Source organism: Diplotaxodon limnothrissa, linkage group LG7 (genome assembly GCF_057381915.1).
Source record: "Diplotaxodon limnothrissa isolate DT_005_m linkage group LG7, D_limnothrissa_male_GT1.1, whole genome shotgun sequence".
Lineage (NCBI taxonomy): Eukaryota > Metazoa > Chordata > Actinopteri > Cichliformes > Cichlidae > Diplotaxodon > Diplotaxodon limnothrissa.
Genome location: NC_140602.1, coordinates 28992008 through 29017327, shown reverse-complemented (window position 1 = coordinate 29017327; position 25320 = coordinate 28992008). Strand labels below are relative to the sequence as shown.

At 42.0% G+C, this 25320-nt stretch overlaps 3 protein-coding genes across 5 annotated transcripts; all 3 read left to right on the top strand.

The window, feature by feature from the left end:
- Window positions 1-73: 73 nt before the first annotated feature.
- LOC146628467 (excitatory amino acid transporter 1-like) lies at window positions 74-9048 on the top strand. Its single transcript, XM_085359555.1, has 9 exons — window positions 74-212; window positions 288-425; window positions 1315-1519; window positions 1601-1643; window positions 3333-3613; window positions 3719-3952; window positions 5317-5511; window positions 5583-5717; window positions 8838-9048. Exons 1-9 carry the CDS (start codon window positions 74-76, stop codon window positions 9046-9048), a joined length of 1581 nt encoding a protein of 526 aa, XP_085215681.1.
- A 4561-nt stretch (window positions 9049-13609) lies between these two features.
- Window positions 13610-24691, top strand: LOC146628465 (sepiapterin reductase-like). Its single transcript, XM_085359556.1, has 4 exons — window positions 13610-14076; window positions 23132-23422; window positions 23895-24105; window positions 24360-24691. The coding sequence occupies exons 1-3, from the start codon at window positions 13755-13757 to the stop codon at window positions 24083-24085; spliced, it is 804 nt and encodes a 267-aa protein (XP_085215682.1). The 5' UTR covers window positions 13610-13754; the 3' UTR covers window positions 24086-24105; window positions 24360-24691.
- LOC146628466 (uncharacterized) lies at window positions 15388-20119 on the top strand. Of its 3 annotated transcripts, none has more exons than XM_085359552.1 (3): window positions 17980-18433; window positions 18591-18704; window positions 18882-20119. In XM_085359552.1, exons 1-3 carry the CDS (start codon window positions 18199-18201, stop codon window positions 20117-20119), a joined length of 1587 nt encoding a protein of 528 aa, XP_085215678.1. In that variant the 5' UTR covers window positions 17980-18198. The 3 variants fall into 3 exon arrangements, with proteins under 3 accessions (XP_085215679.1, XP_085215678.1, XP_085215677.1); XM_085359551.1 differs by having other exon boundaries at window positions 18591-18731; XM_085359553.1 differs by lacking the exons at window positions 17980-18433; window positions 18591-18704 and adding an exon at window positions 15388-15577 and having other exon boundaries at window positions 19082-20119.
- Window positions 24692-25320: the final 629 nt, after the last annotated feature.

Here is a 25320-nt window from a genome sequence, read left to right as displayed (position 1 = left end):
TGGTGAGTTCTGAAACCATCTAGGTTCACGAACCTAGTGACATCATGCTTCCATTTTTCATATTTTCAGCAGGATGCAGCGCATCAGGGAAAGCATTCACATTCGCACCATGAAGGCCAAGAGAAAAGTGGAGGAGATCTCTAAAGAGGACGTCCAGGCCTTCCTGAAGAAGAACTCCTTTGTGCTCTTCACAGTTGGAGCAGTTATTGTAGGTATGTACACCTGCTGCAAAACAGAGACATCTCTTCAGTTTTGTAGTTGTTAATAGGAACGTGCTCTGACTGCAGGAATCGTTCTCGGATTCGCGCTGCGCCCCTACAAAATGACCTATCGAGAAGTGAAGTACTTCTCCTTCCCTGGAGAGCTGCTGATGAGGATGCTGCAGATGTTGGTCCTGCCTTTGCTGATCTCCAGTCTAATAACAGGTACAGTGCACAGCTCAGTGGTCATCCTCCAAGTTTGGAAAAGAAATGGTGACCAACCAGTCAGAAAAGTGGTTTGTAACTGTGATGGCGACAACTGTTGTAAAGTGTCATCAGCTACGTTCACCTTTAACCTCGGTATGATTTGTTATTAAGCTGTTTCCTTAAAACCTCTTAACATCATCAGCAAACCGTCAGGACTTTGGCTGTTACCTCTAAATTAGGCCTAAACGCTTTGTTGGTTTTACTAAGCTCCCTCTGGGTTAGGTGGGGTTTGGGTTATGTTAAAATCATTTTCCTAGCATTTTCACCTCAAGAAATCTTTGAGGATTGTGAAAATCTCTTTACATTATAGGTAAGCACTGATGGATGGTGTGCATTACTGTGTGACTTCACAACATAATCACTGTACATGCTGGGCTGTAATAACCTGACAGACACAAAATGTAGTAATTTTCACACCATGAAAAGATCAGCAGTGTCCCAGCTGAGCTGATGGAGGTGGTTCAGAGGGAGGTCGTCCCTACAAACTAATACTCACTGAGAGTCAGCCTTCAGCCCGGTCTGGTGATGAAGAGGTTCCCACTGATTCACTAACAAAAGAGGCAAAATTGAACTTTTTTTTCTGCTGTAACCAAGCATCGACCTCCAGGGTTGGAATATGTAGCTGAATTCTAAGTCAGTCATTACCATTAACCATTAATACTAAAATAAGTCATCCCTCTCCTCTCTCACTGAATACCTGTTTTTCTCTGACAGGATTTGTTTTTTAAACCATCAAATGTTCATCCATTAAACTCATATGTTGTTAGACGATTAATTCATAACATTCCTGCTATGATCTGGAAAAACTGTGTTAATGATCAAACATATCCCGCCCTCTTTCCATCAGGAATGGCAGCTTTGGACAGCAAAGCCTCAGGAAAGATGGGCATGAGAGCCGTGATTTACTACATGACCACAACCATTATCGCAGTGTTCATCGGTATCATCATCGTGCTCATCATCCACCCGGGAAAAGGCTCTAAAGATGAGTTTGGGAAGCAGCAGACCATCGAGCAAGTCAGTCCTGCCGATGCCTTCCTGGACCTGATCAGGTAGCTACAACAGTGATGCAGTCACAGTTTTAACTGAAGTTAGTCCACGCTGTCTCAGAATGACCTGTTTTCTCATTTCAGAAATATGTTCCCACCAAACTTGGTCCAAGCCTGCACGCAACAGGTGAGCTTTATCTTTTATACCTGGTAAACTAGCTCCTGCAGCTGTTATCACTGGAACAGAAATGTTGGCATGTTAATCTCTCCAGCTGGATCATAGATCGTTTATTCCAACTACATGTTGGTGTGTACAGAGTGCTTGGAAATTTCAGCTGAACAAAGCTCAGTCTTTAAGCACTGATGAAACTTGACATGCTACTAGTCTTTTTAACCTGATGTCACCCTGAAGCTCTCACTGGGTCTGAAATTTTCCTTCTTGCCAACTCCAGCTCACTGAACGATTACAGCTCCAAGAATCTTTCAGCATGAACCCGAAATGAACCCACAGCTCGCTCCTTTTCACCTCTCACCTCTTCTTCACCCTCTCATTCACATAGAGATGCTGAGGTGCAGAAGTTTACCTCTCACTGGTTTCCAGGAGACAACAGAACAGCTCCAAACATGTCAAACTCAGAGCTTCATCTGACAAAATCAGCAGACACAGAAGTGAGACGATGGCTGTGCTGTGATTTCAGGTCCATTCACATGAATGTCTCACTTTATACAGCCTCCCTGACCGTGCCATCAGGCTGAGCTGGTATGCACTGCAGTCAGATCCAGCCTGAACATTAAAGTGACGTACACTTTTAAGTGAAAGCACTGAAGATGACTTTACCAGCAGTCCAAAAAACACTTAGCTTTGTTTAAAAAGTTTCATTTAAATAATTGACATTTACATTCATGAGAAAAGTTAAAGAACTCTTCTTGCTCTTCTTCACCACTCTCACACTGGCTAATGGCGCCGTACGACAAAAGTGGCCTCATATCCACTGATGAAGCTGCTGGTTTACTGTTGTTTCTGCAGGTCGTGCACCCCTCGATTTTTGTAACCTGGCATGTTTTGCTGCTGCTGAAGCAGCGGGGTTGAAGACACGCGTGTACAATCATGTTTTAATGATCCATCAGTGAGAGACTCCGAGATTCATTGATTTTACAGAGAGAGACAACTTCTGGTTGCAAAAAGTTTCTAAATAAAAGTTGTGCAGATGTTGACGGTGGAGAGGTTTTTGTATAAGAGCTGGTCTTGATTATCAGTAGATCAGAACCAAACCACGCTCACTCGGAAGAGGAACCTGATGAGAAATTAATGCTTAACAGGGACACTCAAACTGGAGTCCATTTTTAATCCTGATATGAGATAAAAAAGCAGTTAGGGGCAGATTTTTCCCTCTAAAAATTAAAACTCTCTAAACACGGGTGCACATTAACCAAACTCAAACCCCAGAGGGTTTACTTGTGATGGTGAAGAAGGACTTTGAATAGAAATCATAAATCTTACTGATTTTTTTTTCTCTTCTAGTAATACTTCCTGAATAACGTTATCTCCTGGTCTCCTGGAAAAAACGGTCATGATTTGATGGCTAAGTCTGAGCTGTAGACAGGCTGATGTTGATGCTGTTTAGACAGAGAATAGCAATCAGTTCAAATGGTTTCTCAATAAATATTGATCAAATATTCGCAAAGAAGAAATAAAATGCATCGTTTTTGGTTACTAAATGATGGTGGACGAGACAACGTCAGAGTAATATTACTGCGCCTATTTTTAAAACAATATAAACACTTTTAAGCCATTTACATCTAAACTCTCTGATTTGTTGCGTGCTGAACTGTTCCGCTCGTCTAACCTTATTCCTTTAATTCTCCCATTCTCCAGTTCAAAACCAAATATGGAAAACGAACAGTTCATGTGACGGTGACTGTGAATGACACCCTCTTTAACTCAACCAACGGCACCCAGGAGACCATGGAGATCACAAGAGAGGAAGTTATCCCGGTGCCAGGTCAAGTGAACGGGGTCAATGCTCTCGGGCTGGTGGTCTTCTCCATGTGCTTTGGTCTAATCATTGGCAACATGAAAGAGCAGGGCCAGCTCCTGCGGGATTTTTTTGACAGCCTGAACGAAGCCATCATGCGCCTGGTCGCCATCATTATGTGGTAAAACATCTGAGATTTCACTGGGAAATGTTTTGAATAAAAAGCAGTTCCCTGTCCACCATGAAAGTTATCTGCAGTAACGCACCACTCTTCACTTCTTCTCAGGTATGCCCCCATTGGCATCTTGTTCCTGATTGCAGGAAAGATTGTGGAGATGGACGATCTGACCCAGATGGGTGGCCAGCTGGGCATGTATACCATCACGGTCATCATCGGCTTGATGATCCATGCTGTTCTTATTCTGCCCACTCTTTATTTTGTCATTACTCGCCAGAACCCCTTCATCTTCATCGCAGGGCTCCTGCAAGCTTTGGTAACGGCTCTGGGGACCTCCTCCAGGTGAGCAACTTCTACCAAACTTCAACAAATGGAAGTTTTGGTGTTTTCTATTGACAGAAACACCAAAACACACCAATTTTCTTTTTGTTCATTAAATATACTTTTGCCAGAGAAGATGAGCCAAGTTACTCAAAAGACAGAAATATTTGACCTTAACTGGTGCATTCTAGTTGCAGTCATTGTTGTAAACAGCTGTAGTTGTAGCTGTAGATGTAATGGTTGATGTAAGTTGCGTTGGTTGGTTTCGTTGTCTAATGAGTGAGCCAAATGTGGCTGAAACTTAAAAAACTACAACTAAGATGGTCCAGTTTATATGGACTTCAGGTACATGTAAACTGGATCGTTTGGGTGAAACTCATCTTAAATAATTTCTGTCAATCACACATTAATTCATATCTGAGGGCCCTCAAAGATCCAAATAAATGTCTTCCATCTCACCATTTAGTTTTCAGGCTTTAACTTTGTCAAGGTTTGTTCATGTTTGAGGTTACTTACAAAAAAAGTATACTATACTCATAAATATGCACTGATTAGTCCGTAATTAGATTTTCTGACAAAGTGATCTGTTCTCATAAACTTAAGATTCATCTGTTACGTAGGAGCGGGCACCGGTTTGTGGAAGCTGTGGAAGGACATCTCCCGTTTTTGTGGATGTGGTTATTAGATATATGATCCTTCCATCTCCAGACAGCTGAAAATGAGTCAGCTAAACAAAAACAGCTGCTTCTAACATCATGCTAGCTAATGTTAGGATCAGATGTACTAAAAATGACACTTTCCTTCTAATGTGCTCAGCGTGCAATAAGTTTAAATCTACTGCAAAATCTGTTTCACTAACAGCAGCTAAAAGCAGTTAACAGAAGCTAACAGCAGCTGACAGTAGCATATCCAAAGCAACTTATCTCAGTATGGCCGTCATTGTTCAGAGGTGGTTTAGTTGAATAGTTGGTTAACTGGTTGTAGGTGGTTGGTTGCAGTTTTCAGTTTAGTTGACATGCTACATGCTGTAGGGTGTGTTGTTGCTGTTCAGTTGCAGTGGTTTGGGTAATGTCAGCAGTTGTTTTGCTGCTGTAGTTGCAGTAAATGGTTTAGTTCCAGGAGCAGTACGTAGTTGCAGCTGTTGTCGTAGATATATGAGCTGGTTATTGTTCTGTGAAAACCTCTTTCTAAAACACGATCTTGTTCTTCTTGTTGACATGTTCCGTTATTTTTACCACATTTATTGTTTCAACTAGAGATGTCTGTAAATGAGGCGTAAAAAATGAACCCGCTCTCGGTGCTGAGCACTATAATAGTGTGTCTGAAACACTTTTCTCTGTTTCTCTGGATGCTTTAAAATCCTCCTCCTCTCTGCTATCATGCAGCTCGGCCACGCTGCCAGTCACCTTTAAATGTCTGGAAGAAAACAACAGAATCGATAAGAGGATCACTCGCTTTGTGCTGCCCGTGGGCGCCACCATCAACATGGACGGAACCGCACTGTATGAAGCATTGGCAGCCATCTTCATTGCTCAGGTCAACAACATGGAGATGAACTTTGGACAGATTATCACCATCAGGTAACTAAAGTCCTAACAGGCGTCTTCATACTCAAACTCTGTGGATTTATGTCTCTTTCTCCTTCTAAAAGTATCACAGCAACTGCAGCCAGCATTGGTGCTGCCGGCATCCCTCAGGCAGGTCTGGTTACCATGGTGATTGTGCTGACCTCAGTCGGACTTCCCACTGATGACATCACTCTCATCATTGCAGTTGATTGGTTCCTGTAAGTACCTTCTTGTTGGTAATCACTGTTGGTAGACCAGCTCACTCATCATGTAAATGTAGGCAACAAGACCTTCACAAGTGCTGATCTTCATCAGCACTTTGTTGTGTTTGTCTTCATCGCCGGTGGCTTCACTGTTTTAGTGCTTAAAGGACCTCCGCTGTGCTGGTTAGACTCCAATTTATCCCACAGATTCCAGTTTGAACAGAGTCTTGGTGTTTCACGGGGCTCTGTACTCGGACCATTACACATGCTTCGCCAAGACCAAGGCCTTTAAACACAAGGCCACTGGATGGCTTTGGAAAATGTGAAGGAAAGCATAGATTTTGGACTTTTAACAGTATTTTCATATGTTTTACAAGTTTCACAGCCTTTCCTACTGATATGGCCATTCATACTACACCAAAGTATCTAAGTAAGAGATAAACATTATCAGAAAACATCTTGTTTTTCACCATCTACGATAGAAATTTCAAATTTATATTCAATTCAATTGTATTCATATCATGCAAAATCACAGCAGTTGCCTCAAGGTGTTTATGATGGTACTAAAGACAGAAAGAAAGAAACTACGAAAAATGTTGTATTTGATCACTACAGCTCACTCTGGGCAATCAGCTAGCAGAACCTTCTCTGTTGTTTTACCCATTTAGTTCTTACAATTTAAGCTGCATTGTGGCATATTTCTTTCATTTTCTACGGCCACTTTTATTTATCATGCAGAAAAGCAGAAAAACTGAGACATCCTGTTAAACTTACACTTCTTTTTCTTATACTAAAATATTTCAGGCATTAAACGCGCAGGTAAACCTCCTTACACTGACAGAAAGGCGAGTTTCACTGGTGTGATCCATTTAAAATCAAAGTGATCCATCAAGTAATGTGAGTTAGACATCCTTACAGTAGACGACATTAGAAAACATTGCATACACATACATTCAATAAAGCTACTGTTTAACAAACTGTTTAATGAACAAGATCAGCTTTGTGGGATTTGAGTACCTGGATGATTGGATCCACAGGGAGGTTAGTGTTGATGTTACCTTAACAATAACATTATTTCACCACTCTGTAATCAGTAGCTTTCCAGAACCTTCGCTTTTGAAACCACTCTTTTTCAGTGCTAATGTGAAAGGAGTCTTATCAAGTATAAACGCTGTTGTGTAAAGTACCCGTACATGAATTATCTCTCATTTAAAGGTCAAATACAGCTCCATGTCTACAACCACCTAGTGACACATTTTTCCCGCTCCCATGAGTCTCGCTCCACATCTTCCCTTTTGTATTAAATATTTTTGCAGTGAGTTTTAACATAGAAACATAATTAGGTTTCCCAAATTAATCGTTTCAATTAGAATACCCTTCCCTGAAATTACTCAGCTAACTGGGGTAATAAGAAAAAACTCTGCTCTAACTAGGATGCTTCAGGAGGACTTTCCACCTGGAACAGAAGGAAGTGAAGAGCCTGATATGCCAACTCTGCTCAGTTATCCTGGTTTATGCCACAAAGTCCGAATATCTATCGCCCATCCATTCATCTGTCCATCCAACCATCTATTCAATTCAATTTAATTCAACTTTTACAGCACCAAATCACAACAGTTGCCTCAAGGCACTTTATATTGCGTTATTAGTAGTAGTATAATATTTTACAATAATACAAAGAAAACAGAGAAAACTCCAACAATCATATGACCCCCTATGAGCAAGCACTTTGGTGACACTGGGAAGGAAAAGTTTTAACTTCCAGCAGAACCAGGCTCAGGGAGGGGCGGCAATCTGCCACCACCGTTTGGGGTGAGGGGAGGAAGACAGGACAAGGACATGCTGTGGAAGAGAGCCAGAGAGTAAAAACAAGTATGATTAAATGCAGAAAGGTCTATTAACATTTGATGCGTAAAGAAGAAACACTCAGTGCATCATGGGAATCCCCCAGCAGCCTGGTGAAAGTTTTAAGCCTAATCTTAAAAGTAGAGATAGTGTCTGTCTCCTGAATCCAAACTAGAAGCTGGTTCCACAGAAGAGGGGCCTGAAAACTGAAGGCTCTCCCTCCCATTCTACTTTTAAATACTCTAGGAACAACAAGAAAGCCTGCAGTGCGAGAGCGAAGTGCTCTAATAGGGTGATATGGTACTACAAGGTCATTAAGATAAGATGGGGCCTGATTATTTAAGACCTTGTATGTGAGGAGCAGGATTTTAAATTCCAGATTTTACAGGGAGCTAATTAAGTGAAGCCAATACAGGAGAAATCTGCTCTCTCTTTCTAGTCCCTGTCAGGACTCTTGCTGCAGCATTTTGGATTAGCTGAAGGCTTTTCAGGGAAGAGCGAATAACGAATTACAGTAGTCCAGCCTAGAAGTAATAAATGCGATAAATGCATTAAGTACTTTTTCAGCATCACTCTGAGACAGGATATTCCTAATTTTAGAGATATTGCACAAATGGAAGAAAACAGTTCTACATATTTGTTTAATACGTGTATTGAAGGACATGTCCTGGTCAAAAATGACTCCAAGGTTCCTCACAGTGTTACTGGAGGCCAAGGTAATGCCATCCAGAGTAAGAATCTGGTTAGATACCATATTTCTAAGATTTGTTCAGCTGCTATGTTCAGCTTTTTGGTCTGTGGTTGCTGTTTTTATACCCTAACCAGAAAACCAGCTGGCTCTCAGACCAACTGGTGTTCTCCGTGTTTTGCTGTTTGCAGCTTCAGACACTCATACGTCTGTGTAATGAGAGCGTATGGAAGCCTGCAGGAAGCAGAAAGTTCAGAGAGGTGTGCAGGACGTTTGAAAGTAGGCCAATCCTTTCACGTGCTCCGCTCTGAAAGTTCATTCACAGACTGTAGACCTGTGATAAAGATTAAATCCACAAAGTTCCAGAAAGCTTAGTGTTTCCGAACAGGAACAACCTCTGCAGCATCCATTTCCACAGAATAAAAACTGTTTATTCTGCTTTCAGCAGGCTTCCAGAACACAATTATTGTTTTATAAATCAGGAGATTAATGAAGGTGTTTCTGTGGATCTTTTAAAGATTTCTTCCTTTGAATGGACAGTCTGAAAGCACACGTGCTCGCCCTTTGTGTGTCTTTGCCCTCTGACCTCTGGTTTCTTATAGGGATCGTCTGCGCACTACCACCAATGTCCTGGGCGACTCGATTGGCGCTGGCATTGTCGAGTTCCTGTCCCGACACGAGCTCCGCAGCAAAGATGTGGAGATGGGAAACTCAGTGCTGGAGGAGAAGGAGAGAAAGAAACCTTACAAACTCATCTCCCAGGACAGCGACTTCGAGAATGACAAACGCGGCCACAGCGAATCCAACATGTAGCTCTGAGGTCGGCAGGTGCGCATGTAGGGTTCCCGACTCCCAGAGCGGGGACCGGATCTACTGTCATGACTTCACATCGTGGCTTTGTTAACATTCCTTTACTGGTCCATCCCAGAGGCCAAAACCACATCATCCATCAGTGTGTCACATAGTTAGCTAGTGTCCGACTTGTGTTTGCTGCTCTAATTACAGGCTGGGCGTTGGCCATATAAAAGGACCCCCAATAAAAGGAAGTGGGGACAAAGCTCATCTGTTAAACTGAAAAATATAATCACACTCTGTGGTTTCAGTCACAGACTGTATAAAAAGATAGAAACAGTCATCACTAGTTTGACTCTAGACCTTCATTAATCTCACGATTTATTAAACACGACTCGGTAATAAACCATTCACTGAGGTCAAAGGTGAAGGGAGGAGGAGGGGCATATCAATACATACATCTGTGAAACAAGAGTTGCTCCCTGTTGGTTGTTACCAAGAATGAAGTTCCAATCTTTTACATATAGTCGGTGATTTTGACCTAATTTAAAATCCTAAAAGAGTTGCTTTATCTTCCTGACTTTAGCATACTGATATTGTGATTATTATTATTATTTTATAGCTTAGTGATACCGCCTCATGCACACACCTAAACCTTTGCACTCTGTGTGTGAGTCAGCAAGACTCACTGAGGTTTTTATAAAGTGCTAATGTACGTTAGACATGAAACATAAACGTGTTAACGTTAATGATTTCATCATAAAGCTGTAAATTGGTGTTTTGTTTATTCTGACTTCAGTGAAATAAACAGAGCAAATCACTTCCTGTCTGTGTCCTTTCATCTGAAATATGGAACATGAAATAATAAAATCTGTGTGGTATGAAATACAAAGGCTGCTTTGTTTGCATGCGTGTCAAATGAAGTGTGTCATGCACATTGAGGGTTTTGGAACAATTTGCAAACCGGAGACACAAACTGACGATCATGAGGAAGCTCGTAACTAATCAGGACGAGCAGCCGGCAGCTATAACAACTATAAAAACATCTCACAAACCTTCATCTGTGGCATATTTTTGGCTTTCTGCTAAATGCTTCTTAACTGCTGCTGGGTGTGTTGTGTGGCCCTCGTTACACCGACTCTCATTATCATTAGAATAAAGCACTGTATGAATAAATATTTAAAAAATTTGGCCTGAGGAAGTATATAAACCCTCTCCTCGTTCCTGCTGCTCTCTGACTCTGATTGGTCACTTTCAAAATAAACTTCCTGTTTCCCCCTGCTGGCCATCAGAGAGGATGCAGGATCTGATTAAACTCCTGGATTAAAGCTCCGTCCATATTTCAGAAGATAAGTCTGCAGTCCTTCAGTCACCGGCTCGAGTCTCGTAATTTGATTTGATATACCTTTATTAGTCCCACAAGGGTAAATTTCCTAATTTCATAAGGTTGCCGACCTATTGCATGCAATGGCGGCACCATCTTACCCTCCGACCATACATACATTACACAAAAAATCACATGGGGAAGACAGGTCAGAGAGGTATAACAATGGAAAATGCACCACATGAGGAAAGATAAGGAGAAAAAATAACTCCCCCCAGACTGAGCTCCAACAGGGAGATCAGTTTGAGAACAGAAAAAAACACCTCTGCACATAACACATGAAAAAAATACACCAAAGAAACACATGAGAAGCAACAGGGGTGGGTAAAGGGTGAGACAGTCGATTTAGACAGTACATCCGGGCCTGCGTGCGCTGGTCTCCTTGATCCACCGTCAGCATCGGAAAGGAATAAGCGTGGAAGGCGTTTGGAAAGGGAGGGGGGATGAACAGTCTTCCACCCAACCCAGGTGGCCTTGCATGGAATGGGGGGAACAGTCTAAACACAGTCGTCATCGGGGTGTTTTTTTGATCGGCTCCAGCCTTGCAACCGCAGCTGGCGCCGACAGGGTCTCCACATGAAGTGATGGTGCTTTTTACTTTAGTGCGAACAACTCATATGAATTTCAAAGCTGTAATAATAATAAATCCAAACTAAGAGGGATGTTTCCCACTGGAGCTGCTGAGTGTGGGCCTAAAGCCTGTATACAGAAGATGAACTGACCTCCCCTGACCCACTCTCCCTAATGTCCAGCAGGAAGCAACTCCTCTGAAATTAATGAGGTAATGAGAGTCCTGCTCAGCTAACCTATGACCTCAGTAAGCTGTTTCTGGACTCAGTTGCTGATTAAAGCCTGAAAAAAACAGGAAGTTTCTTTTGAAAGCAGATCCCACCTGTGTCAGAGATGAACAGGAAGTGCGGGTAGGATTTGGGGTGGGGCAACCTGTGACTTACAGGTTTGGTCTGTAGCCATTCGTATACCTGTTTCCTGTGCTTCAACACACTGCAGCACGTCCACGCACAGAGCCCGGCCACTGCTCTGTCTCTGTTTTATTTACTCAGTCACAAATACAGACTAAAAGTTAGTTTTGCAGCTGTTTACATTCATCTTGGACTGCAACTAGCCACCATCATATTCTGAGTTTGACAGGGTGTTGCACTGTGAACTCTGGGTCCAAACTGGAAATGTGCAATAATAACAATCTTAATAATTGTGAAACTTTAAAGACGTGAGCTTGTGTTCAGCACTCCGTTCATATATGATCTCATGATGTTCAGCTTCGTCTTTCATAACTCTGACTCCGGGTCATCGTGTGTGTGTGTGTGTGGGGGGGGGGGGGGGGGGGGGGGATCACGCGCCTCAGTGAATGAACTCTTTCAAGGTGCAGACAGATGAAGCCGAGAGGTGGCGCCAGAGTGCCGCCGGACTGAAGCCATATAAGCCCAGGAGAAGAAGAATCATCATCACTAGTGATGGCCAAATGAAGCTTTCCGAAGCACTGAAGCTTGTATTGAAAAACGGTTCATTACTCGAAGCTTTTCAACACAGTCCTCTCCGGTGACATCTGGTGGTGAAAATTTTGAAGAGCAGCTTGAATCTGCAAAATAAAACGGACTGCTCAATTATCGCTGCTCACTCAAGAGTGGAGTTCTCTCTGATATTGGGCCACCGTTCCGTTGCTTTGAACATGTAATTGGTTTTGTTTTCTCGATTGGGGGGCTGAAAAAAATGTAATGCGTATCTGCGTAATACATTTTGATCAATAAACTTTCCCTATTTAAACATGCACTATGGTGTGGCCTTTCTTTGCTCATAACTCCTTGATGTTGGTAAATACAATAAGTGAGCAATATATATAATATACATATGAGAATGCACAGCACATTATGGAGTATGCCCCTGCTGTGAAGTCCTGCCTCCATCTACTTGTCGTTTAATCACTGGACAGCTGGACAGGTTCATACAAAATATTAGATTAGGCCAATTCCTATACATATTTTTGACCTAGGGGTGGGATTGATTGTGAACTGGAAAGGGAAAATGCTTAGGGAGCTGAGTACGGCTGCATCGTCACTGATTTGTAGAATCCTTTTGATTCGATACAGGATCCGATTCAATTTGATTGGAATCTGGAAAGTTTTGCCTCAGTCAGAAATATTACAATTCTGATCATTTAACAGTATATATCCATAATTTCGTATCTATTAAAAGAAAGCTGACACATGTGAGACTTAATTAGAGATGTAAACAGAGAGTTATGAAACCTGCAGCTGCAGAAGCCAGCGAAAAAAAAAGAGGCAAACACAGCGCGGACCCGACGACGCACCAAAATCTGACTCTGACGCGTCGGGTCCGCGCTCTGTGTTTACGTTTGTATGCAGAATCCGTAAACCTGCTCCCAGTTACTGTTTTAGCTGCATGGTGTTTGACGACATGTTGTGAGGTTTAACCTGAGATGCTGGCGTTTCAGGCATAATAACGTTAATTTACAAATCGACACGGGATTTTAATGAATCAATATCACTTTATTCAATTTAGCATGGATTGTAATCAGAAAAGCGATAATCAAAACCCACCCCTAATCAAGAACTTGCAAAGTAAAAACATGATCTATGTAAGGTAGCCCTTTTGTTATTTACATTTTAAAAGAGGATTAGTGTTACTGTGCGCTGGCTGAGTCTGTTTCTTTTCTTAGAAATAGTTTCTCCTGCCCTGGAGAAAATCCACTTGCATGGAACAGAAGAGGCTGTGGAGTGCAGGAACTACACTGCAAGCTGGTAGATATGCAGGTATTCCTGGGTCCTGCAGACTATCACCTAAAAACAATAAACAAAATGATTTTCTAAACTGTGTAGCAATGTAATGTACGTATAGTGTCAAATACATTGTTGTAGTCTTCATTAGCTTTAATTCACATGGAAGTGTTCCTAAAGTCATATGCTGTAATGATATTTACATTATGAAAACATGATTTTGGACATTTCAAGTTTTTCACTTCGGCAGATAAAATGAATTGAGCAAAATCAACTCAAAATATTCCCACACGCCAGAATGTCCTCTCTTCCTCGCTGGCTCCATATCTGTCAGTGGAATGATCACCTCGTCGCTCTCTGTCACCATCAACACACTCCACGAATCCCGTGGATGATTCACTTCCTTATATCCGTTTGAATCAGGTACCGAAGCAGTTACGTGCGTAATGAAGCTTCGGACGTCACTGGTCACGTGACTTTTGCCAAACGAAGCAAGCCTCGACACAGTGCTTCTGAACCAGTGTGTTGTTTTTTTCGACACACGCTCCGGAGCGTCAGCTTCAAGCGGGCCATCACTAATCATCACCACAATGTCTTCCGCGGAGTCTGCGAGTCTGGGCCGAGCGTTGTGCATCATCACCGGGGCCTCCAGGGGCTTCGGCCGGGCAGTGTCCCGGGAGCTGTCACGGCTGGTGACGCCGGGCTCCGGACTCGTGCTGGCGGCTCGCTCTGGTGAGGACCTCCATGATGTGCAGGCAGAGCTGGCCGCCTCAGAGGCGGGCCGAGCCGGGCTCAGGGTGGAGAGCGTAGTGGCTGACGTGGGTCGGACGGAGGGGCTAGAGGCAATTATCAGAGCCGCGAAAGACGCGCTTATCGAGCAGATGGATCACGTGATGCTGGTCAACAACGCAGGTGAGGACGGGCTGCGTGGAGTCACGTGTGTTTAGTGTGTGTTTGGCAGAAAGTCATCATCATTATTATTATTATTATTATTATTATTATTATTATTACACGGCTGTGCTGCTAAGTGATGTCTGAAGAGGAGGCACCTGTAACGCCCTCACTTCGTCCAATCAGATGCGCAGCCTGTCTCGCTGCCTGTGGTAAATTAGCTCAGTGACTTGGAAGAAAAACAAAATCAGTTTTGTAAATTAAATGTTTGTTTTTGGAAGTGAAGTTATGTGGTCTGCGGCAGGGCTGTGCAGAGAGGTTTAAAGGGGCACATTGAACCAGGCTGCATAACAACAACACACATTCATCAAGAATCTAATATGGGCAACAAGGCAAAGCAAACGTAGCCGATGCTTTACCTGATGGGTACAATGTTGCTGTTGAGGGGTTGCTGTGGATAGTGCTGGAGGGCAGGGCTGTGTTGATCTGAGACTGTAGACATTAAAAAGTCCATAGGAGAGATGGTAGCTGATTAAACAAGTGTCATGAGATAATAACAAAATGCAAAGATTGGTGACAGCGCTTGGAACCATAAGGCAACAAAAACTGTGAGAAATAATTTAGGCTCTGCCTGTGATTCACTCTTTGCTTCTCTTCTTCCTTCCATCCCATCATTTCATATATCACTCTCCACTTGCTATGTGAGAACAAGGCACAACTTGCTATTGCAATAAACTATAATCTAATTATCCACACCTAACAACTCTTACACTTAATCTATAATAAAATGATGACAGAAAAATGTTATAGCCCTGCCTTTAGTAGCCTCACACAGCTCCTGCTGTTTCCTCCTCATGTCCTTACCAGGCATGTCTGGACAATGTTATATCATGAGTAATTTTTTTTTTTAATCCATCTAAATAAAACACACACATGCATGCACACACAGGGACATTTTAGACCTTCTTCAGAATACTGTATATACTATGGGCATCATGGTGCTGATCCAGAATCTTTTTTTATTATTATTTATTACTAGAGCTACAATAATAAAGCAATGAGGAGAGGGAAGTAATAAATATGAAATAATGTATTGATGATGATTCCATTTGTTTCACTATCCACTCTGTGCAGGGCAAAGCTTATTACATTTTTAAACTGTAGAGATACAATCATTTTACTGCTGTAAAATCCAAATTTTGTCTTATTTAAAATATAAATCTTATATAATCTGCTTCTTAATGTATGTTCTTTAAAATACAGCGTGTGTTTTTTAATATATTATAATTATAATAATTATTATGTGGACTAGGGCTGCCACGATTAGTCGACTAGTCACGATTATGTCTACTATCAAAATCGTCGACGACTGATTTAATAGTCGACGCGTCGTTTGAAGCTTTGTAAGATCACAAAAGACGCAGGAATATGTAGTAGGATTTAAGAGTGTAATAACGGATTGAAACAGAAGATGGCAGCACTGCATGTACAAGGATGCCAGCTGCCGTTAAACCCCGAAGAAGTAGCTCTGTCCCAGAATTCATAGCGCGGCCCAGCTCAGTTTCCAACAATGGCGGCAGCTAGTTAGTTTTAATATTACTCTTATTATTCTTTCTGGGTCACAAAATAAACGTTTAACATATTTTCAGGCGAGAATGTAGCTGTGGAAACCTGAAATATCTGCTCAGTTTATCAAGACACCGCATATTTTCAAAAGCGCTCCGACGTTTTCGGAGACGTCTGTTACCCACTAGCTCGATAGCTAGCCGGGGGCAAGGCTCACTAGAGCCGTGAGAACACCGGACTCCCGGCAAATCGTTTTCAAACCCACCGCCGTCTTTCGCTACTCAGGTTAAACATATGAGTCACTTAGATAACTTAAAAATGTTATTGTTTGGCTTTTTTTTTTTCTTTTTTTTTAGTATTTTATTTGTTCCTGAGTAAATCTGTTTGGCTGAGATTAAAGTTATAGTTTTTACACAGCTGAATAAACGTCAAGCAGACAGCTGATTATCAGAAGTGTGAGATGCTGGAGAATCTACTCCGGTGTCCTGTTATATTTTAGATAGCAAGGAGTTTATTAAACTTCACTGAAACAAACTATCATCTTGTCTTTATTTTTAGTTAGCACATACCTTAAACACTTAAAGCTGTAAGCTAATGATAGTTATATATGAGCAGATGCTGCTGGTGCAATAAGCTGTACGTTTTACGTCCAATGGATGATGATCTGATTAATCGACTAATCGCAAAAATAATCGGTGACTAGTCGACTATCAAAACAATCGTTTGTGGCAGCCCTAATGTGGACATGCATATTAGATCGTTTTTTAGTGAAATATAATCCCTCCAGAAAGGCAGGAAAAGCCCTGTAACTTACTTTAAAACTAAATATGTTTCTAAATACTTTAAAACTAAATATGTTCCCTAAAACGGTGACAGAGCTACAGACCCATGACAGCCTTACACAGGTAGCCAGCAGCTATGACCAGCACTACTTGTGTAGTTAATAAAAGGACAGGTAATGTTTGTCGCGCTGTTGCACAGCACGCTCGTTTGTTTCAGTTCGTCAGTTGCAACAAGACAGCTTACCAACGTGTACGTAATAAGCTAATACTCCTGTGTGCTACACACTACAGTGTGCGCTGTACACCTACTTACTGGTTTTGTAGCATCAGTCTGTTTCTCTGAGTTAACTTGTGTTTCTCCTACAGCTCCGGACCGCAACAAATGCGCGTGCTCTTTGTGAGCTCGTTCCCGGCTCGTAACCAGCGCGTTCTGCCGTCAAGGGCGATCATTGGTTAAATGTGATCATGTGACTGATGCAAGCCAGATCCTTTTATTTAGCAAAACTGTGATTAATAGTTAAATATTATTGTTGAGGGGCACAGACAGGACTCCGCACGCACACACACATTAAAAAATAATAATAATAATTTTTTTTTTTAAAAAGTTGCCTCAACAAAAGGGCACCTTGGGCACCCATCAGGAAAGGGGCGGGTGCTCAAGCCCCTCTAGCCCCCCCCCTCTGCACGTGCCTGGTCTGCGGTTTAGATGACGTGACCGACACGTTTGTATCAGTTTGTAGTTAATATTTCATGAATGCCTTAAATGTGAGGGAATGGAATTCAAACCTCCAGTGAGGAGGCAAATTCAGGGAGGAGGACTGTAGCTGTGTCCCGAAACGTCGGCTGCATCCTTCGGAGGACCCGGCCTTCGCGGTCTACGTGTGTGTGTGTGTGTGTGTGTGTGTGTGTGTGTGTGTGTGTGTGTGTGTGTGTAAATGCATACGTACACATTTATACACACATCTACATAATAATAATATAAAAAGATGAATAACCAATACAAAAATAAATAAATAACAATAAAAAAGAATGGAAAAACAAGGAACAGAAATAAAGGAGACAAGGGGGATCATAAAATCTCTAAAAGTGAGGTTCCATAAACAAGACGCATAACTTAAATAAGGGGCTAAGAAAAATCAAACTCTTCTAAAAATCTATGCAGTTTGATTGCTTGGGGCTTATTTATTAGCTTAAGAGATTTACGGAACAGGGAGAGTTCGTTTTTAAGAGCAGGCCATGAAGGGGGGGATTTAGCATATCGGCATTTATGAATGTAATACTTAGTTATAATAATGAGATTGTTAACTAAAAACTCACTATTTTTGTCCTTAAGGATTACTCCAATTTGAATATTTTGAAAAGACCAAAAATCAATATTTAGGACATGGAGAGATTTCCATAAATTCTGGATTGTCACCCATCCATAGAACATGTGCTCTGTTGTTTCCAAAGTTGTTTTACAAATATAACAGTTGTCTAACACAAATTTAAATCTGTCTCTCATAAATTCATTGGAGGGGTAAATATTTTTTGTAGTTCTAAAATGGACTTCTTTAAATTTGGGGGAATTGGAAATTTTAAATATTTGGTTCTGATCAACGAGATCTCAGATTTGTTATAATCTAAATTGATTATTGCATGTTTCATTAACCAAGTCAAGTCCATCTAGTTTAATTTTATGTAAATTTGGAGTCTGTATAGGGCTTTGGAGCGTGATGTCACGGGGGTGGGCGTGGAAAGGATTTTAGCCCGATTCACCATTTTGGGGGTCTAAGCTAGAAGCGATAGCATAGCCATGGTTCGTACTTGCTGTGTGCTCGGCTGCAATGTTCGATCTTACGACCGGCACGGGAATAAGGTTGGATTGTCTTTTTATGCTTTCCCAACCTGGAAGCAACATGAAGGAGCTCATGTATCGGATGTTACCAAACGAAGGCGTCTAGCCTGGATAGCAGCCGTGAGACGAGTTGATATCAAGTTCTGTTACGTCTCCAGATATCAGCTGGTGTGCTCACGACATTTTCATTCCGGTAAGTTCTAAATATGTTCTTATCACACTTCAAAGCTGAATAATATTACCGTTGGTGGTCTCGGAAGTTATAGAAATTGCGATCAAACATCGAATGGAGTGACTTTGCAGACATATGTGCTATGTAACGATTCGCTAATTGTTTCGCACAACTGTAGGGAAGCCTGCCTATGAAATGGATCAAACAAATCCAGACTGGGTACCAACGCTACACATGGGGCACTCCGAAACCCGAACATCACATTCAGACCGTCACAGGAGGCGAACACAACGTCAACAAAATAAAGTACTATTTGGAGGTAAACGACAACCGCACGCCCAGCCACAGTCTCTTATTTTAAAAGTTGAGCTTAGTCAATTAACACAAACATTTTTGAGTATTCATACGGCCTTAATGTATAAACCATTTAAAACTTCCCTTGTGTATTTGCACTCTTTTTATTGGACAGGCTTTGACAATGGAGCAGCAGAGTGTGAAGGTGAAGCCTCAGCAGAAGTTACCACAGAAGAGCAGCCAGAGATGGACACCACAGAAGAGCAACACCATAACAACCTTGTTATTTTGGCTGAGGGCCAAATTTGTGCTGGACAAGTAGAAGCAGAGGTAACGGGTGCAGATGCAGAAAACATTGATATCAGAGAGAAACAGACAGAAGATCAACAACTGACAAATGATTGTGTGCGCTGTGTACAGAGCAGAGCAGAAATAAACCAGCTGCTGGAGGAGAACAGAAAGCTTAAATCAAAGTTGGACAAGACAGAGCTGAATGAAAACTTTTTAAAGGGTGACACGGAAAAAGTGAAATATTACACCGGTTTTACTTGTTTTGCTATTTTTATGTCCGTGCTCGAGAATGTAAAAGTTTTCCTACCAGCATCAAAGAAACTGTCACATTTCCAAATGCTTTTACTCACACTTATGCGACTTAGACTTGATCTTCCTGTTCAGCATCTTAGTTATCTATTCAATGTCTCCCACAAAACTCTTTCTTCTGTCTTTTCTGATACAATTGACGTGTTGTATGCCCGCTTTGGAATACTTGTACACTGGCCAGAGAGGCACTGTTTGCAAGCAACAATGCCACCACAATTTACAGACACTTTTGGAAATCGTGTAGCCATCATTGTAGACTGTTTTGAAATTCGTACAGAACGACCATCTAATTTAAAGGCTCGTGCTCAAACGTACTCACACTACAAGGGTACACACACCATGAAATATCTGATCGGGATTACTCCACAAGGTGCAATTTCATTCATTTCTAAGGGGTGGGGGGGCCGTGCATCAGATAAACACATCACAAAGCAATGTGGCATACTTAACAAGCTGTTACCAGGGGATGTAGTTTTGGCTGACAGAGGCTTTGACATCAGAGATGCGGTGGGAATGATGTGTGCGGAGGTAAAGATCCCAGCATTTACAAGGGGCTTCTGTCAACTAGATGCCAAGGACATAGAAAATACACGAGCCATTGCACACCTAAGAATCCATGTTGAACGAGTAATTGGCAGTTTGCGCAACAAATTCAAAATGCTACATACTACCATGCCCATCCGTTCTCTTCTTCCATGTGAGGGTGAAGACGTTACATTCCTTGATAAAATTGTGAGGGTGTGTTGTGTTTTGGTTAACATGTGCCCCAGTGTGGTAGTGAAACCAGGCACAATTGAGACTTGTACTTGTTAATTAATAATTGTTTAAAAAAGGAAAACCTTTTTAGTTTTTTGTATGTGTGACTGTATGAACACATTGACATTGCGTTATGTAACCATTTCTGTACCTGTATACTATAAGCGAAAGTTTATCATCACTTTGAACTCTTTGTTTCACTAAAATTACGTTATAATAAAAGCAAGATAACAAATAACTGCTTTGCACTCTTTATTTCACACTTTGACAATTGGTACATGGTAAGTGCTGCACGTTTGAAATCAAGTTATACATATTTCAATGCACTTCTGACAAAAAACTAGACACCAGAAGAAAAAACGTTGTGACCACTCGGGGCTGCATTTCGCTTAGAGAAATGTTTTCCTACAAGTTCAGGAAGGCACACCTTCTGAAAGAACTCCTGAGCTTTCTTTAAATGTGATTCCCAGAAGTGCACATCTGGGAAGATGCGTAAAATTGCCATGTCTTTTTGTGTCCATACCACGAGGTCACAGTGCTTTGCGTTGGCCACAAAGACCTGTGTTTGCACTTGTGAGTAGAAGCGATGTGTCTTCTTCAAGTTAAGTCCTTTTGCTATCAACTCGAGGCAGAAGTCTTTGTCATGTGCATTCAACGCTTGCTGAATGCTGTCACATCGATATTTAAATGGACATTTAATTTCTAGGCACCCCTTCCCACAGCATTCACACGTGGTTAGTCCATCAGGAGATGCTCCTACTTCAGGAAAAGCCATGTTAACAAGAAAACCACACATACGGACCTGTAGGTTTTTGTGACATGCTGACATTGTCTGGGTGTAGGCATGTCGAGCATCCTGTTCATGCTCCAGTCCCCAAGTTGTTTGCACATTACAGACAGAGTTAACAGGGTAGCAAACACGATTAATCACAGTAATGGCGGGTTTTTCTACAGTGGTGGCAAACACAGCGTGCATCATTGAAGCTGTGATCCTCCCAGCACGCCAAGCATACCATTCTGGGCTCTTGTGTTGCAGTCTTGTGCGTACCTCAATAGCTTCTGCCTGTTCTTCAGTAACTTTTGCTGTGTTTATGTACTTTACGCAGTGCAGTTGTAGCTCGGTAAGGCCAAGGGACTGTGCACCTGTGCTGTGCAAACACGCCAGAGACAGTGGTAATGTGGATGACTGTACAGTGTGTGATGTGTAGTATTTCTCCAATCCAGACAAACACACTGCTTTATTGTGTTTTTGAAGTGTGTCTAACACTGGTGACAACTCCTCAAACGTAGCAGAGGGAATCTTTCTTTTTGAACGACGGCTTCTTCTGCCTTTCACCACAGACGGTCCGTTTATATTTTCATCAAGAGTCTTTTTTTGTGCTGCTGAAGATGTAAAGTCAATGTTATGGCCAACCTCTGGCTGTATCTTGGTTGTGTTCCCCGGCAAAACCCAGTAAGCTGGTTCATCTGTGACTGTCTTTGTGCCACGTATCCTCACTGTTGCCTCCACTTTAAACAGAAGTGCAGCGACATGGGTGCAGGTCTCAGCAACTCCGGCCATACAGGTGCAGTGTGCAGTTTCGACCTTCCCTGTGGTGCTTACAATTACCCATGGTCGTAATGCAGGTTCATTCAATCTTTGGGAGTGCAGTACCTGTAACATGCAAGGACAAGGTTGATGTAAAGACAATAAATGAAATGAGACAGGGAGGACACTGATTGGCGTTAATAATTTGCCCGATTATCAATGTGTTAATTTGCATCTACTATACAATTATGGGCACATAATATGATAACGATATTTTAGCAGTTCAATGATAGAGGTATAACATTAATTATGGTGGGGGGTGGAAAATGGCTATGTCACTCGATGCACTCCAGCTGACTTACCTTGGTATGAATGACGACGTACTCAGATTTTGGCGGCTTGAAAATAGCCAAATCTTGCACCCAGCCATTTGTAAATTGGATATGCGCCTCCAGTGACTTGTAATTACGAAACTGGTTCGCAGTGTAAGCACTTACTCCACAAACAAGATAGGTGAAGATATCGGGGTAGGACAGTGGCGGTAAGTCGTCTGGGTCTTTACTCCACTGCCGTATGTCGTATGGGTCCAGATTTGCGATGCACTCTATTTTTTTCAAATACCGCTGCTTCGCCTCTGGACGCAATCGATCTCTATACCGTCCGTTTTCTTTCGAGCTGCTTTTAAGCATGTTTCTTGTCGTAGTCGCCGTTCCAATACAGTGTGTTTGTTTGGATCGTAGACCCCCAAAATGGAGCTGCGCTCCCACAATGCATTGCGGCGTGACGTCAACTCCAAAGCCCTATATTTGAAAAATTGTTCTTTATCGTATTTACAAGGACTATTGGGATATTCTGTGAAACCTTTTTATAGAACTCGAACGAGCAACTCATGTCATATTTCTCATTAAGCCTGTTTAATTCAAGTATATGTCCATTTCCATCCATTATGTGTCACAGACCAAATTTATTTTGTCATCCATTCTTCCACAAACATAGATTTCCCCCGATTCAATATCACCCTATTATTCCACAATGTAACGTTGTGGGGACTAAAGTTATTTTTAAACATTAATTTCCAATTTAACAAAACTTGTTGATGAAATTTGGAAAGTTTTATGGGTAGTTTAGAAATTTCAAAATCACATACTAAAAGGAATTGGATCCCCCCAACTTTGTTGAAAATAAGAGATGGTATCAAGAACCAGATCTCATTATTATTTTTTAAGAAAGATCGGAGCCAATTAATCTTTAAAATGCCATTCATTATTTCAAAATTGATTGCTTTTAAACCCCCTCTTCATAGTCTTTTATCAAGTCCCTGTTATGATTACTGGATGCTAAAGGGTGGAATGTTGGGGGGATTCTGTAAGTTTTTGCTTCTTCCTAATCACTTTTTTTTTAACATGTTGTTATTGATTTTGTTAAATAATCCAAATGAATTTTAATGTTTCTGCTTCCTGATGTTTTAATGCATGAACTCTTTAAACCTCTGTGATTCATGCTGGTTTCACCTCTGACCTTCATTACCTCACCTCCTCCAGCCTCTCTGGGTGACGTGTCACGCTTCGCTGTGAGTTTCAGCGACCTCGCCGAGGTGGACTCGTACCTGTCGCTGAACGTGAGCTCCGCCTGGTGCCTCACCGCCCGGGTGCTGCAGGCATTCCCGCAGCGCCCAGGTCTGAGGCGCACCGTGGTGAACATCAGCTCACTCTGCGCCATCAAGCCTTTCCCATCCTGGGCACTCTACTGCACTGGGAAGGCTGCCCGGGACATGATGTTCCAGGTGCTGGCACTGGAGGAGCCGGACGTCCGGGTGCTCAGCTATTCACCAGGTGAGGCAGGGGGCGTGGCCTGCTGAGCTGGTTCGGTTTTCCATGAAAAGACAAGAAGCTCACTGAAGGCAAAATACTTCAGATGTGAGTATGGAGGGCTGAAAGGGTCAAAATTCAAATCAAACTGAAGGATGTGAGGACACAGATTACGAATGTGGGTTTAATAAAATACTTCCATGGCTTTTAGCTGAATAGTAAAAAAAAATTTAAAAAAAATAAAATTCAGACTGTAAACAAAATAAAATGAATTCATTGTGAAAAAGGACAAAATTAAAATTTTAAAATAAGTTTTAAATGTTTTTAAATGTGTTTTTTTTTGGGGGGGGGTTGAAAGCGGTTTAGTTTTGACCTCTCTGGCCTGCCATACCAGACCGAGCTGAAGAAATCTGTCATAATGATTCATTAGCCATGCTGAGCAGTAGCAGGCTTCATGCTGTCCATGTCATCACTTCTTGTTTTGTGACCACTCCAGGACCGCTGGATACGGCCATGCAGGTGGAGGCTCGCTCCAGGTCAGCTGACCCCAGCATCAGGAAGTTCTTTAGTGACCAGTTCGCCGAAGGCAAGCTGCTGAGCTGTGAGGCGTCCTGCGCCAAGCTGATGAAGCTGCTTCTGGAGGACAGCTACACCTCCGGTGCTCACGTCGATGTCTACGACCTGTAGACTCGGAGCAGGTAGCACAGGTGCGTCCCGCTGTTCTGGTTCACTATAACCTGAGGTCAGAAAGAGCTTCAGTAAAACAGTGAAAAGTTCAGGGAAGAAAATAAACAGGAAGAAGATAAAGCTTCTACAAAATTAAAATGTTGGGCTGAATAAACACTGTCACGTTGCCCACGTGCTGGCTGCGTGTGTGGTTTCTGAGCAAAATGTTCATGTTTTTTTAGTTGTTGTTGTTGTTGGGTTTTTTTTCCTTGATTTTTTTTTCTTTTTCTTTTAGCCCACAGTTTCCTGATGACATCGGCGCAGACCCTAACGTAAGCTCGGGTCGACCCATACACATTCCACAGACTGTATAAAAAGATGGCACCAGCATGACCTCAGCAGAGGGCGCTGATATCTCATGCTGGTTCCCTGTGATGATCTCATCACATCTTGATTCCCGTGCTGTGTTGAAGCCGTTTTCAGGTGCCTTACTTGTTAAAGAGCTTTAAGTGGATCCGTTTGGTGTTCGTGCTGCTTGGTGCATCTGACATGTAACTTCTTTTGTGATGAGTTCACTTTTGTAAACTTGATATTGGTCAAGTTAGAAATAAATCTGAGAGTAGCTGTGTGGTCAGTTTGTGTGTTGTTGTTTTTTTGTTTGTTTGTTTGTTTGTTTGTTTGTTTTCTTCCATAAATTACAAACTCTTTATTCAGACAGCATCACACAAACAGGAAGTGATCAAATCCTGAGGTTAACAGCAGAGATGCAGCCCTTGACCCCACTCACCTTCACGCTCAACTACAGCAGGTGAGTGCAGGTACTTTTAACACGACCGAGAACAGGAATGGCTGCAGCTCAGGTGTTCTCCACCTCCTCGTTGTCATTACAGGACGAAAAAGATGATGAATGAGTCGTCTTGATATGGTAGCAAAGCTGGGCTTAAGTCTGACTAGGGTTTTTAGCTAGGAGCACTTCCTGTCACCTGTTCACAGCTGTGACTACTTTGTCTTCCCAGCAGAGTTATTCCACTTTGATCACTATATTCTCTGCTCCAAACTAACCTTTGACCTCAGTGTGACTGCAAAGCATGACTGTCAGCTGACTGATGTCCTGTGTGCGACCCACACACAGTGTGTGCGTTGGTCGGGTCACACAGGACTCTCCATAAAGAAACTAATAATGGAAAATTTCATTTTAAAATAAAAATACAAAATAACAATAAATAATTTAAAAATAATGAGCCATGTGTAAGCCT